At 37.7% G+C, this 15,608-nt stretch overlaps 1 protein-coding gene across 8 annotated transcripts in view; it reads right to left on the reverse strand.

The window, feature by feature from the left end:
- Positions 1 to 15,608, reverse strand: part of ASXL1 (ASXL transcriptional regulator 1) — a 78,847-nt gene that overhangs the window by 41,807 nt on the left and 21,432 nt on the right. For all 8 annotated transcript variants that reach the window (XR_006729640.1, XR_006729641.1, XM_045529458.1 and 5 more), the window contains exons 2-4: positions 10,734 to 10,816; positions 9,985 to 9,987; positions 8,417 to 8,525 (exon numbers count right to left, since the gene is read on the reverse strand). Coding sequence is in view for 6 of the 8 variants with exons in the window: in XM_045529460.1 (XP_045385416.1) it covers positions 8,417 to 8,525; positions 9,985 to 9,987; positions 10,734 to 10,816 (195 nt within the window). In the remaining 2 variants the exon portion in view is untranslated. The remainder of the gene's footprint in view (positions 1 to 8,416; positions 8,526 to 9,984; positions 9,988 to 10,733; positions 10,817 to 15,608) is intronic.

The following is a 15,608-nucleotide window of genomic DNA, read 5'->3' on the forward strand; positions in this document are numbered from 1 at the left end:
AGGGTTTGCAATAACAGTCAGCCTCCTCAAATGCATCACAAAAAAAAAAAAAAAACAGAAAGGAAAAATATCCATGGCTTACTTACCTTTTACACAGAACAGTCTAGATGCTAGAATGTTAGTACCTTTACTGGTTTTCCACCCAGGAGGTTTTCAACAGAGCTCTAGGGTCCAGGGAAGATGCCTTAGGCTTGGGGTATGGGATAGAGATGGTAGAATCCACAAAAGATGGAGAAACTAGGCCCTCAAGCTCGTTTCAACTAGAGCAGTTTCACAGTGACCAATTTGTACTTTGCTGTTTTCATGAGATAAAAGGGTTTTACAATTGCAGTTTTTTAAACACTCAATCTATTTTATCTACTCAGTGTCAGAGACAGGAAAGTACAAGTGGAAATATGAAGTAATACATGAGGTACCATGCTATAACCCAGACCTTGACTCCTATTCTGGTGTTCTTAGCACCACCATATATCACTCATTCTGGTACAGAAAAGAAAGCCAACAATTAGAAATGCCAATATAATTAATGGAGAGTGCAGAAACTCAAAGCAACCAGACATAACAAAAGGGTTCACATCTAAGAATATGAAAGGCTACTTTCGCTTAACATTACAAACATTTTCATTAAAGAGAATAAAACTGACATTTTGAGAAATAAAGGAATTTGCAAGATCCTTCAAAAGATGAAGCGCCCAAAGTTCACAAAACCTGAAGAAAACTCTTTATTCTAAATTGGCATAATGACAAGAAATCAAACCCAAAGGTGAGGAACCTGAGTTTTAGTCCCAGCTCAGCCATGTCTTTATCATGCAGCTGTACAGTCACAGACAAATCATTTAATCTACGAGAAGCTCAATTTTCTATCTGAAAAATGAAAATGGACTGGATGACTTGAGATCCCCCTCCTCCACTAAAATTCTAGGATCCTAAGCATTGATAAGATCACATATTTGATAAGACTCACAAAGACTACAAAAGACACTGTCTAAAAATACCCCTACCATTTTAAGTGAAAGTAAAAATTCTTTTTTTCAGTCCTAAACAAGAGGCAGAAAAATTATTTTCTAACAAGATGATCAAAGTTCAAAGCTCCAAAAGGAATAATATGATATCTAAAAAGTACATAAAATATTTAAACTGTTTCTAATGGTTCAAGTTTCTTCCTTCAGCAATTAAGAAAAACCAGATTATAGCCATTGCCTGTGAAAGACAGGTTTATTTCTAACATCAGCAGATTCTTTCACAGATTTATGTGAACTGCTCCAAAGAGGGCAAGAAAAAAGGAGTTCTTAAAAGTTAACTTGCTGAGCAGGAGAAAAAAATAACCCAAAATATGCATATTCTATAACAAAAACTGATATGAAATCAAGGTGAAATACAAGGAGAATTAGCTGGTTTAAGATTTTGGTAATACTGTCTTTTACTTTTCATTCAGCCAATATTTATTAAGTACCTATTATGTACCAGATACGGGGATACAGTGAAAACAAAGTCCATGCACTTACGTTCCAGAGGGGGAAAGCTAATGATAACCAAGTAACCAAACAATCAAGGTAATATAGGATACTGATAGGAATATGAAACAAACAAAAACCGTAATAATGTTGCAGAATTAGATTGGTAGTAGGAGAAAGCCATCACTAAAAAGATACTGTTAAACTAAGAACCAAATGACAAGAAGCTACTGCAGAATTTTCCAGGCACAGAGACTGGCAAGCCTAAGGGTCCTAAAGAGTACACAAAGTTTGGATGCTTGAGAGACAGACTGAAGGCCAGAGTGGCTGAAGTATAATGAATGACCAAGTGGAAAGTACTAGGAGAGCAGATCGGAGAGGTAAGCAAGGGCCACGCAGGACATCGATAGTGACATGATCTGATTTGCATTTTTAAAAAAAACACAATCTCGCTGGACCAGTGGCTCACACCTATAATCCTAGCACTCCGGGAGGCCAAGTACAAGGATCGCTTGAGCTCAGGAGTTTGAGACCAGCATAAGAAAGAGCAACCCTGTCTCCACTAAAAATAGAAAAAATTAGCCGGGCGTGGTGGTATGCACCTGTAGTCCCAGCTACTCGGGAGGCTGAGGCAGGAGGATCACTTAAGCCCAGGAGATGGAGATTGCAGTGAGCCACAATGATGCCACTGCACTCTAGCCAGGGTGACAGAGCAAGACTCACCAAAAAAAAAAAAAAAAAAAAGAAAGACAGACAGACAAAGAAAAAAAAAGAGCACTCTCTTTGCTATGCACCTACTGAAAATCAAAATGGGTTCTGATATTCTCTTTCAAATAAGTTTTATGATTTTATTGTATTTAAATCTAGGCTTACTCCATTTGTTCTTTTCTTGATATTTAATGGTAATACAGTTTTGTTTCGGTTTTTTTTTTGAGACAGAGTCTCGCTCTGTTGCCCAGGCTAGAGTGCCATGGTGTCCGCTTACCTCACATTGACCTCCAACTCCTGGACTTAAACGATCCTCCTTGCCTCAGCCTCCTTAGTAGCTGCTACAGGCACCTGTCACAACACCCAGCTAATTTTTCTATTTTTAGTAGAGACAGGGTCTCACTCTTGCTCAGGCTGGTCTCGAACTCCCGAGCTCAAACAATCCTCCTGCCTCAGCCTCCCAGAGTGCTAGGATTACAAATGTGAGCCACCATGCTGGGCTGGTAATATAGTTTTGAAATTGATGTTAAGTGTGGAGTTGTACACAAAAATTTTAATTCTGGTTATTTAAATAACAGTGTAAGAATACAATAATTATGTCCCTCTCTTCCTCCACTGTTTTTTCCTTTCTTTTATTTGCAAACTGTGGGTTGATTTTTTTGAGACAGAGTCTCACTCTGTTGCCCAGGCTAGAATACAGTGGCGTGACCATAGCTCACTGCAACCTCAAACTCCTGAGCTCAAGCCATTCTCCTGTTTCAGCCTCCCAAGTAGCTGGGACTACAGGAGTGTGCCACCACACTCAGCTAATTTTATTTTTTGTAGAGACAGGATCTTGCTATGTTGCCCAGGTTGGTCTTAAACTCCTGGCCTCAAGCAATCCTTCCACCTCAGCCTCCCAAAGTACACCACAATTACAGGCATGGGTCACCATGCACAGCCCACAAACTATGGATTTTAACGGTAGGATACCTCAAGTATCGTCATCTATTTCTTTTACCAAGATATTTTTTTATACTTTTAAAATGGTCTATACATTAAAAAGGTTCCACTGAGCTTGTTAATTGAAAAAAGACCCTGAAGGCTCAACTTTATATCACCACATTTGGTATAATAAAGTACAAACAGCCATAAGTGACATCTCTAGTTGAGCACCATACAACAACAAAACTGAATAATGTTGAGATGACTGCAGTTATCCACTAACTCAATTTAAACTCACCAGTGACACAACCAGCTTGTCACAAAACCATACTATTTCAACATGAAAGTCCTAAAAATGTAGAACACTACAAAGGAGTTCACAGTAGTCTTATGTCAACAGGAAATCCCAAGTGTAAAAAACAATATAAATCCTAACTCTACCCAAGCAATGATCAACAATGACAGATGACTTCAAGAATAGCTTAAGGAAAGCAATTCAAATCAAGAATAAAAAGCAGCGATACATACATTTCATCAATTCCATCCATCCAAGGACTAGCTCTGAGTATTGGTATACAAGCATCTCTATATAAAGCGTCAAACATGCAGGTTGAGCATCCCTAATCCAAAAATCCAAAAAGCTCCAAAATCATTTTTTTGCTGACATTACACCACAAATGGAAAATTCTACACTTGACTTCATGTGACAGGTCGCTGTTAAAATGCAGTCAAAACTTTGTTCCATGCACAGAATTATTAAAAATATAGTGTGCACCAGGCTGAGCAAGAGCGAGATCCCATCTCTACTAAAAATAGAAATCAATTAGCTAGATAACTATATAGAAAAAATTAGCTGGGCATGGTGGCGCATGCCTGTAGTCCCAGCTACTCGGGAGGCTGAGGTAGTAGGATTGCTTGAGCCCAGGAGTTTGAGGTTGTTGTGAGCTAGGCTGACACGATGGCACTCTAGCCCAGGCAACAGAGTGAGACTCTGTCTCAAAAAAAAAAAAAAAAAAAAATACACACACACACCCCCACACACATTGTGTGTATAAGGTATATATAAAACAAATGAATTACATATTTAGACTTGGGTCCCATCCCCAAGATATCTCATTATATATGCAAAAAATCCAAAATCCATAAAACTTCTAGTCCCCAGTATTTTGGATAAGGGATACCCAATCTGTATCATTACATTAACCAGAACAACTTTTATCAGAGAAGGAACCCTGTGGCATGCACAGAAAGACTCCAGCTTACCAGTAAATCTTTGGTAATTGCAGATAAGGAAAAAAATGCTACTATTTTCAGTAAGTAGCAAACTACCTGGATAAAATATAATTCTGACTTTGATGGCCCACAAGAAGAGATCTGCAAGCAGGGAACAAAAAAACTAACAAGCCATTCTGCACATAAGCTTTTCCTTAATACACAAAGGAAAGCTTAGACAAAGAAAAGACCAAAGGATTTCAAAGATGTCACTACTACCTTCAAAAGCAAAAATAAGAAATATCAGTTAAATAACTGGTGTCTTCCTGTCCTTTATTATAGGCAAGATGCTGACCAAACTAGCTCTTGATAGACCACTATGCAAAACATCCCACCATTTCTATCTTCCACTACTGAATAGCTGTGGTCCACAACTTGCAACAGTAGACATGACGTAGGCAGTAAAACATAAAGGACTCTGGAAATAACCAAGATTTCCACATTTTTATTAATCCTTTAAAATGTACTTGATTCTAAACAACAACTGGCCTGGACTGTTCAAAAATATCAATGCCATCCACGAAAAACAAAAGCAAGGGAACTACATTAAAGGAGATTAAAGAAACATGACAACAAAATGTAATGCATTAATTCTTCATTGGATGCAAGATTTTAAAAAATAAGCCACAAAGAAATTTTGGAACTAAAGAAAAATTTCAACATGTACTATATATTATATACTATTGTATTAATGTTAAGTCTCTTGGGACAATGGTATTGTGGTTATGTAGGAAAATGTCCTTGTTCTTAAAACATACATTGTAAAATATTTAGAGGTAAAGTGCCATGTCCATACTCAACTGTCTGAAAAAAATGCATACATATGTAGAGAAAAATAAAGCAAATGTGAGAAACCTGTAACAATTAGTAAATCTAAATGAATGTAGATGGGTGTTCATTATCTGCTATGGTTTGAATATACATCCCCCCTCCAAAACTCAATCCCCAATATGGCAGTATTGAGAGGAGAGGCCTTAAGAAGTGATTGAGTCATGAGGGATCTGCCTTCATGAACAGATTCCCATTCATGAATTAATGGGCTAATGGATTAATGCATTATCATGGGAGAGGAACTGATGACTTTATAAGAGGAAGTAGAGACCTGAGTTAGCACACTAGTATGCTCTGCCCCCTCACCATCTGATGCCCAGAGCTGCCTCAGGACCCTGTAGAGGCTCTCACCAGATACATCCCCCAACTTTGAACTTCCCAGCCTCTATAACTGTAAATTCCTTCATAAATTACCCACTTTCAGGCATTCTGTTATAAGCAACTGAAAACAGACTAAGACACTATGGTAATCCAATTTTTCTATAGGTTTGAAATTTTCCAAAATAAAAAAAAAAGGGGGCTGGGCACGGTGGCTCACGCCTGCAATCCTAGCACTTTGGGAGGCCGAGACAGGAGAATCGCTTGAGCTCAAGAGTTCGAGGCCAGCCTGAGCAATAGCAAGAACCCATCTGTACTGAAAATAGAAAAAAAATGAGCCAGGCAACTAAAAATAGAAAAAATTAGCTGGGCATGGTAGTGTACATCTGTAGTCCCAGCTACTCTGGAGGCTGAGGAAGGAGGATCTCTTGAGCCCAGGAGTTTGAGGTTGCTGTGAGCTGGCTGATACCATGGCACTGTAGCCCAGGCAACAGAGACTCTGTCTCAAAAAAAAATATATTAACTGAATGAAACAAGTAACAAATGTAATAAGGAAAGTATGATCCAATTTTTTCAAATATTTGTGTAAATTATTTAGGTTACAGGTAGAATTTTACCAGTTACTTTCACTTTCTCTGTTGCATTTGCATATATTGCTTTTATAATAGGTCAAAAACATTAAAAGACACACACAATTAACCAAGCTAAAATTCTACCAAAGCCACAGCATCCTTCACTTCGGTTCTGAGATATGCACTAGACGCCAGCCAGAGGCATATCTAGGGATACTTTCATCAAAATTATGAACAGTATTTATCATCAAATATCAAAAAATTAATGAAGTTCTAAAATGTAGCCATTATTCACTAAATTCATTCATTAAAAATACCATTTGTTAGTGGTGGGTTTTTTTTTTAATAGCGTCAAAGTCTCAATCTGTCACCCAAGCTGGAGTACAGTGGCACAATCATAGATCATGCATCCTCAAACTCCTGGGCTCAATCAATTTTCCCATCTCAGCCTCCCAAGTAGCTGGGACTGCAAGCACAAGCCACCACACCCAGCTTAAATATACATTTATTGAAGGCGACTTTGTACCTAGTACTGTGGATAAGATATAAGATACTGTGGATATGAGTAAGATAGATTGTGCCCTCAAGGAGTTTACAGTCTAATTGAAGAACCAGACAAGCAAACCATTAACCCAAAAAGAACACAATAAATATCACAGAGGTGATGCTTTCAGTTGCACAAGGCCAATGAATAAGATGCTATGAAGAATAAGCAACATAAAGTCAAAGGTAGATGAGATGATGTGCTAAGCACATATTCAATCAGTGCATCTCAGACAGACTGCAGACTAATATAACACTCCCGAGCCTACAGCACGTTCATACAATAATATTTACTCAATGATATATTAAAATTAAGATGAAGAAATGCAATTCTGTTCAAACACTTATTAACTGTTTGCCAAGAATTCAGCCTAGAGCCAAATTACAAAGACAAAACTCAGTTCTTACCCTCAAGGTACTCATAGAAAAAAGTAATTCTCTTTCCTCTTTAAAACAGAAATATGCCATTAACAGGCATATTTGTTATGTATAGCATGTATAACTATATATAATTATATATAATTACAATATATATAATATACAATATATATACAATAATATAGAAAAGTGCCATTAACAGGCAATTAAGGACGAAGAACCTAAGAATAATACAAAGGCTACCATTTACTAAGGACTGACTCAATGCCACGGATCCATACACCACCATAAAAAGAGGGGTTAAATCCATCCTAGATTACAAAGCTAGGTTTTGAAATCAGGGGCTCTCCCAAGGCTCAATTATAAGAAAAGCATGCAAAACCAAAAGAAAAAAAAAAAAAGTCCAAACTATTAAAAGACTAAGTTTCATGACTTCAGGTTATTAATTGGTATTTGTTCAGGTTTTTAATTAAATTTGAATTAATACAGTCTAACAAGAAAAAAAATTAAAAGGAAAATGTTTGTATAATGGCTACTGCTATTTATAAACACAATATAGAAGAAAACAAGGGTCAGCATCAAATTTTCAGTTTCCCCAGAGTCAGCAAGTCGTATTATGTCTAAATCAGGGGTTGGCAAAATATAGACCCAAGTCAAATCTAGCCTGCTGCCTGTTTTCATAAATAAAACAAACACGTATAAATAAGTTTTTTTTTATTGGAACACAGCCATGCCCATTCATTTGTATATGGTCTACGGCTACTTTCCTGCTACAATGGCAGAGCTGGAATGGTTATGAAACAAACAGTATGGTCCATAAAACCTAAAATATTTATTTTCTGGACTTTTATAGAAAAAGTTTACAGACCTCTGGTCTAAATAACTGCCACATATATCACAAATGGTAAGAAAATAATCAGTCTATTAATTTCACCCCTTTAAGCTTTATTATGAACTCTACCTGATTTAGGTTCTCTTCTTTTGTAATTAGTGTCAGTAAGTGCTAACGAGTTTTTGAATTTCCACAAATATGTTCACATTTCAGTCATTTTCCATACAGTAGGTCTTACTTTAACTGCCTGGTAATTTATCTTTCACATCATTATTACAACAAAATCCTAATTAAGGCACATTTGCAATTACCCCCACGCATACTTACCCTTCAATTTTGTACAACCTACAAAGATATAGATAAGCAAAGCTGAACAAAGACAAGAACTGCTATGACTAAATAATTCTTAATACCCTATTCACACCAGAACATCTCAAAGTGCCATTTAGGACCAACAGCATCAGCATCTCCTGATTGCTTGGTAGAAATGCAAATTCATGGGCCCCATTCCAGACCTACCAGGTGATTCTAATGCACACTACAACTTTGAGAATCACTGCATGAAAACAGTTTATATTACTTACCTTGAGTGTGAAAAGGCTGATTCGGCCAGGCAGTTTATAAAACAGCCCTTCCCCTCCTCTTGAATTGGAATGTAGCATGGCATTGAGGCACGCAAGAGGGGATGTTCCACTATAAAACACAAAAGGATGGCTTGAGGGTCATACAAATCCATGTGCCTGCTTACTCAAGGCCTAATCCCTCTAACTCATTCTCAAATTGAGAAGTAGAACAAGAAATATAGAAGAAAAGATCTCATGACAACAATATCACTGTGAAAGTAATAAAAGAATAACCAAATGAAATTCGTAAATCACACTCAGAGAGCTGAGAGATGTTATGTGATACCCAAAAGCCATATCTAACACTTTTTTAGTGCTTTTTGACAATATGAACATCCCCCCCAAAATTTAGAAAAAACACGATTTTTTGTTATATTTTAATAAAATTTTTTAAATCAAATTTTCATAAAATTTTACTATTAAAAACAGAATTGAGAGCTTCCTAGTCTCTACATTGCAACCCACATATCATGCTCAGAAACTGCTATACATCATTACCATCACAAAGACCACATAAGCAACTGTGCTGTCCAAATAAAATAAGCACTCCTTTTTTCGCAGCTAAGTATTTTCTGATAAGCACACAAAAGGAATATTTCATTTGCTTTTTTCTATGTTGTGTGTGGGGGAATAAGTTTTATAATACATCTACCCAGAAACAACTGTTTAAATCTGAATGCAAAATGTAAGTTAAGTAAATTTAGTATCCAGTAATGCTTAAACATTAAACTAAAAAGATGGCATATTACGCTGTTTCCTGGTCCCTTCCACAAGAGTAGGGCACAAAACAGTGACAATTCAGTGAGATAGAGGCTACCTACTGAATCTAAAATAGAAAAGCTGCCAAAAATATAGACAAATGCCTACTGGCAGTAGCATGTTAGTGCTAAGACTCACCTGTGCATCTTCTCTTAAAAATATAAATACCTTAAATAAAGCCTCCTGGCATTTTTTAGAACTAAAGGCCCTAATTTATGCAGTGTTAAAAATAAATTCTGAGTCTAAAAAAGCCATTAAAAAAACTATTACTTATTTTGCTTTGGAACACACCGGATGCTAAAAAATTTTTCACCAAGAACCAATCTCTAAAAGAAACTTTGTGCAGAATCTGGAGTATCATGTGGGTGTGCCAGCATCTTTGCTACAAGGGGGAATGGCATGCTGGCAAAGTCCTTCGGTAACTCCTACACACTATACCTCTGTCTACAAATTATAGAGCTGCTCACTCATCATGAGCCACCATGACTGCTTTATAATTCCTCTAAGAGCAAGAAGCAAAAGCAAGTTAAAGTTCTTAATTCCATCTGTCCCAAAGGGACTAATTTACCTTCTATACGGACAGTGGTCCAACAGCAGTGCAGACAGCAGCATGATGGGAAATAGCCCACAAAAACAAAAATAAGCACAATTATAAGACTATACAGTGCATAAGTACAAGTCAAATAAATGTGATCTAGACAATCCTAATATTCCCTCCCCACAAAACATCAATTTGAGACTATTTAAACTGACAATTGGAAAATGAGGACCTTCTGACCTAAAAGGTCAATTAAAGCACCTAAAGCTTTACCAGCAACAACATATGCTATTTGTTCTGAGTTCCAGAAAAGAATTGTGCTGTGCTCTCCTCCTTCCTCATTTAAAATTTAAAAAAAAAAAAGTTTGGGTTAAGGTTAAGAAGAGAGAAAAATTAAGAATAGTCACTAGTTTCCATGCCTACACTTCCTTCTGTCTTTCTAACTTGTTGCTTCTCTAGGAAAACTACATTAAAAGAAAATCAAGGTCATCTCAAAATTCAGTATATTCATATCATAAACAGCTAGAATCAGTAGGAGGGGGAAAAAGCCAATGAGTTTTATGCTGAGACTACCTCTCTTTGATCCTAAAAGGACTTCAGAGGTACGACATAAAGAAAAGGGTAATTACAGGCACAGTAGAGCCTATAGGGGTCTGCCCCTTCTCTACTACTGACACTTGCAAAACAGTACAAGAGAAAATGTCCCCTGACTCTTTACACAAAAACAAGCTCTATGACAAGATTTAACAGAGAGCAAAGATGGGGAAAGCCACCGTACCTCTGATGAAAACAAATGGATGTTCACCCACTCCCACCCTCCACTCAGAGGACACACAACCTGGGAGGTGGATAGTTCGACCTAACCACCAGACACACAAGCACAGATACTGACACAGGTGGACTTACTCATATCACTACACAACTATGGAAAGACACATGTCCTATGAAACCCTCGCGTTAAGCAATAAGAGCAATACAAACCTCATTTCCTTTAGTCCTTCTGCCTCTATGACCTGTAGAATCTGTTTTGGTGTCATTGGAGCATCCGAGTAGTTTTCTAATACCTAAAGAAATATAAATGTCCTGATTTCAGTGTGTAATTTCCATGTATATCCATTAATCTGTATTATGGGCTACAGTTCTGCTATGAGGTACTAGCGACAATTTAGTTTTTCCACAGTTAAAAATTACTTCAGAAACCAAATTACATATATACCCAGTTACTGAAAGTTACTGCAATTAGCTGAAATATTCTAATTCACAATTCTAAGAACACACATCTTGGCATACATGTTATGGTACATGAGACCTTAGTAACGATGGTTACTGCTTTAACTTGATGCTGTTACTATGGCTAAACTACAGAACATATAGCGTTGCACAGTAAATTTTAACACAGAAATATGTTCAAATTTTATTTCCTAAGGAAGTATGATTACTACTCATTTTTAAATGGTGCTTTTTGCCACTGTGTTATGAAATTCTGGTGTTAACTGCCACAGTACATTTTGCCATTTGGCAACATGCTGCTATGATTCTGTGTGACTGGTGCAAGCAAACAACGAGAAGTGGAATGTCCTGTTTATGTTAGCATCACCTATAACTAAGTCATGGCAGTATTTTCTTAGTGCACAAGTGGACTCTCTCACTTTAAAAAGTTGAATTGTTTTAGAAATGTGAGTCTTCTAAGGGAAGAAAAAGACCGTCATTATCTTTGTACTTTCTCCACCTGTGCAACCGAGGTTACTCCAAATCAAACTAACATCTTGCAGTCCATTTAACCACTAACAGTAACAACCAAGTGCTGGCTATCACAAAATGTAAAGCAAGAAGTCTGACAGGACTACTGCTGAAGGTACTCCCTATGCTAGAACATAAGTCCTTAGCACTAAAGAAAGTCAAGGTTTGGAAAAGTAGGCACTAAAATAAAACCCCTGTTTCCCATGGTCTCATCCTCAGCCTCTCCCTTTTCAATTTTTACATTATCCTTGGGTAACACTGTCATCTCTCACAGTTTCAACTACTACCTAAATTCTGGTAACTCCCAAATCTCTACCTTTAGCTCTAACTTCTCTACAAACTTCAGATTCAAATATTCAATTCTGTACTGGACATACTACCCCCTTGATGGTCTACTCTAATTCAGCTCCACCCTAATTCATTTACTCAGCAACTCTAAGTCATCTCTTCTCCAGACCCCCTTCTTCCTATATTCCCTACCTTGGTTAACAGCCTGTCTGGTCACCTAATTCAGAAACGCAGGCATCATCCTTCTCCATCATCTGTCCCTCCAGCCAAAGTCAGTCTCTTACCTGACCCCAGCAAAACTGCCTCTTCATTAATATCCCTCCATCTAGTCCTGCTCTCCTCAAACCCACTCTTACTGTTGTCATTTTTCATTCAATGAACACATAGAATACCTACTTTGTGCCAGACATGATTCTAGGGATTCACAGTAAACAAAACCAAATCCCCACTCCCACAGAACTTACATACTATAGCCCAGGGGTTTCAGGATGATTCAAGTGCATCACATTTATTGTGATGTCAAACCTCTCTGCTAATGATAATCTGTATTTGCAGCGGCTCCCCAGCACTAGCATCACCGCCTCAGATCATCAGGCATCGGATTCTCATCATGAACATCCAACCTAGATCTTTCACATGTTTAGTCTGTAGTAGGGTTAGCGCTCCTATGAGACTCTAATGCCCACTGCTGATCTGATAGGAGGTGGAGCTTATGCGGTAACATAAGCGATGGGGATCGGCTGTAAAACACAGATGAAGCTTCATTCATTCACTTGGGGCCACTCACCTCTTACTGTGCAGCCCAGTTCCTAACAGGCCACAGACTGGTACTGGTCAGTGGCCCAGGGGTTGGGGACCACAGGCCTACAGTGCCTGGCACAGAGAAGGTGCTCACTGGCATGGCATACAAGGCCCTCACAATCTGGTCTCTGCCTCTCTACCTGATTTCCACACTGACACTCCACAAACTTTATGTTCCAGTAACTACTCATAGTTCTACCCAATTCCCACACTTGGCAAATACATATATACTTTCTCTCACATACACCCACTCTCTCCTATTAATTTATTTCACCACCTCCTGCTTATGCCCTCTGTGATGGGCCTAACTCCTACTTAACCTTCAAGATTCAGCTCAGAAAGTACATTCCTCCAGGAAGTCTTCCCTGATCTCCACCATATAAAATGTCTCTTCTCCATGTCCCCATTGTTTCACAACATATATATTAAAAAAAAAAAAAAGTTACCTTACAAACCAGGACACTTGACAGTGAAAGGAGGAACTATTCATGATTTTGCCTGGACAAAAGGCAGGAACCAGGATATCTGTTTAAGCATTTACATATCTATGATAACACTTATCATGCCTGTAGTAAAACTCTGTTCATGTGTCTGGACGTTCTCCATCCCCAGATAAGGGGCAAACCTTAATCCATCTTTGTATTCTGTGAACCTAAGTGACAAGATAGGCAGCCTTGACTTGAACAGACTTACAATTAACCCTGGTACAAGTTACTAATGTTCACTGTCACAGATATCATTTCTTTGATACTAATTAAGTGTGGGCCGAGCTAGTGAATTTTTGTAGGATAATTTTTTTTAAAGAAGCTTGACTGAAAAATTATCTACCAATTATTTACACAACAGTCAGGAACAGCCTGAAAATTTAAGACAGAGGAAAACTAAATCTCTAAAGGGAAGTTACATCAAAAGATACACAATATTCACTTTTATTAAAACTGTATATGCCTCCAGCTTTTAGTATAAGAACAATTCAGCAGTGTTCTAGTCTTAGTCTTTTTTTTTAAAAAGAAAGAAAAAATTATCTCCTACTTCAAAGGGAAAAAAATGTTTGATGTTAAGAATGGTCAGTCATGAATCAAAGCAAAAGATAAAGCATGCAATGAAGAGTTTCTCAAAGCCAGGGAGAATCCATTTAAGGGTATTCAATTTAAAGGGAAATCCCCTTGGCTACTCTCCCAAACAAATTGTTCATAACAAGCAGAAGGATTTATACACACCCAACCACCTAAAGTCTACTTTTAAATCCAGAAAAGACAATACTACAAAATGCTTGAAAAGAAGGGTTATCTATTTCTCAACAACACAATTAACAGCTGCCAAAAGTCAATCTCCCTAGGTACACTACTCTGCTGAAATTCTCCAGAAGTCTCTTTTCTCTAGAAAAAGTTTTTAAAAAGAGTTCCCAGTATCACTCTAGTCGCCAATCTGAGAGTGGGAGCAATCTGAGGGTAGGAGCAATCTGCCCCCCAAGCAAGTACATGTGATTGCAATTGCAAGCACTCTAAATTCACCTGTCCAAAGAGTAGAATTAACTGCAGGTGATCTAATTAGTTGCACTACCGTCACAACTCACAATCACGCCTAGTCAGGTTTCTCTGTCTAGTATAAGCTCTCATAAACTTTCCAGCACTTAGCGTTACAATTTTAAACAGAAAGAGGACTCTTCCCCTTCACCTACCAACCAGTCCCATCTAAAGGGATGGAAAATTCTAAAACAAAAAACACATAAAAGATACACAAAATTACACACCACACTCTCATGAGTCCTCTTTTACATGTAGAACTTTACTACAAAATAATTCCTAATCACGTTACTATTTTTAATGAGGAGCCATACAAGAAAAAGAAGAGAAATAACTCCCTTTGATACCTTTGATAAACTGGCTTGAAGTTGAGCCAATGGTAAAAACAGAAATAGCAAGCTCAATATTGGAGTTCAGACCACAGTAAATTCAAGAACCTAAAGAGGCTTAACATAACAGTAGACCCCAAACTGCTACTCTTTCAACTAGTAAAAGCCAACAGAGCTTTGAGACAAATACACTTCAGAATTCTGTCAAGACATAAATAACCAGGATTTAAAGGTACTTTCACCTACCTCTAACAAGTAAAACTCTGGCAAGCAAATTTCCTTTGGGTGCCCAGAATCATTAACACCTGCATAACAGAAACTCAGAGGAGAATTTCAATGAACACATAAGACTCAACCTCCAGGAGAAAGAAAGTGCATCCTCTTGGCTCTCTCTGACTCCACTTTAGGCCTAAATTTATTTCCAGGTGAAGCAACCTTAGAGAAATCCTGAAATTTCCAAGAGATCCTGAAAACTAACCAAAGTTTCCAATTTTGATTCAATCACAAAAAATATTTAGGGACTGGAAAATCTTCAGATTTCACATGCCAAACCAAAACTAATAAACTGAAGCACAAAACTTCAGCATACAAACAACAGCTATTTCTGTTCCCTGGGCAACAAATGCCTAGAGAAGAGGATCCGGAACACCAGCAAAAATTCTGTAGCCCAAACAGCTTGAGTTCTTATAAATCAATAACTGGGTTCCAGAGACTCCAAGAAAGAAAAAGGTGTACTAAGGTGTACTCCAGGTTTGTAACAGCCCCCAACACATATTCATCTTTTTTCGAACAACCTCTTTGAGGCAGAAAATTCACTTTGCAATAAGAGGGAAAATTAAAAGGTTGAGCTTCATTCATCTTAAAAGTGAATTATAGCAATTACATATATAACTACAGGGTGTCAAGAGACCCTTATGCTATGTGTACCACAACCTCGCTGTATGACAGTTCTGAAGAAGTGACATCTCTGGGGAAAGTATAACCTGTTACTGTTGTCATCAGCAAATTTTATAAGAACAGGCCTCAAAGAGTCTTAGCTATGTGGTTGCAAATCCGAAACAAAGATATTTCACTTACAAGTCCTCTGATGCTTCGAACAGAAAATTCACACTCTCCCTTACCAAGCAGCTTCAAACACTCAATTTACTCTCCTTTGCTAAATCCTCAGTGAA

This window comes from Lemur catta, chromosome 17 (assembly GCF_020740605.2).
Source record: "Lemur catta isolate mLemCat1 chromosome 17, mLemCat1.pri, whole genome shotgun sequence".
NCBI classification, from domain to species: Eukaryota; Metazoa; Chordata; class Mammalia; order Primates; family Lemuridae; genus Lemur; species Lemur catta.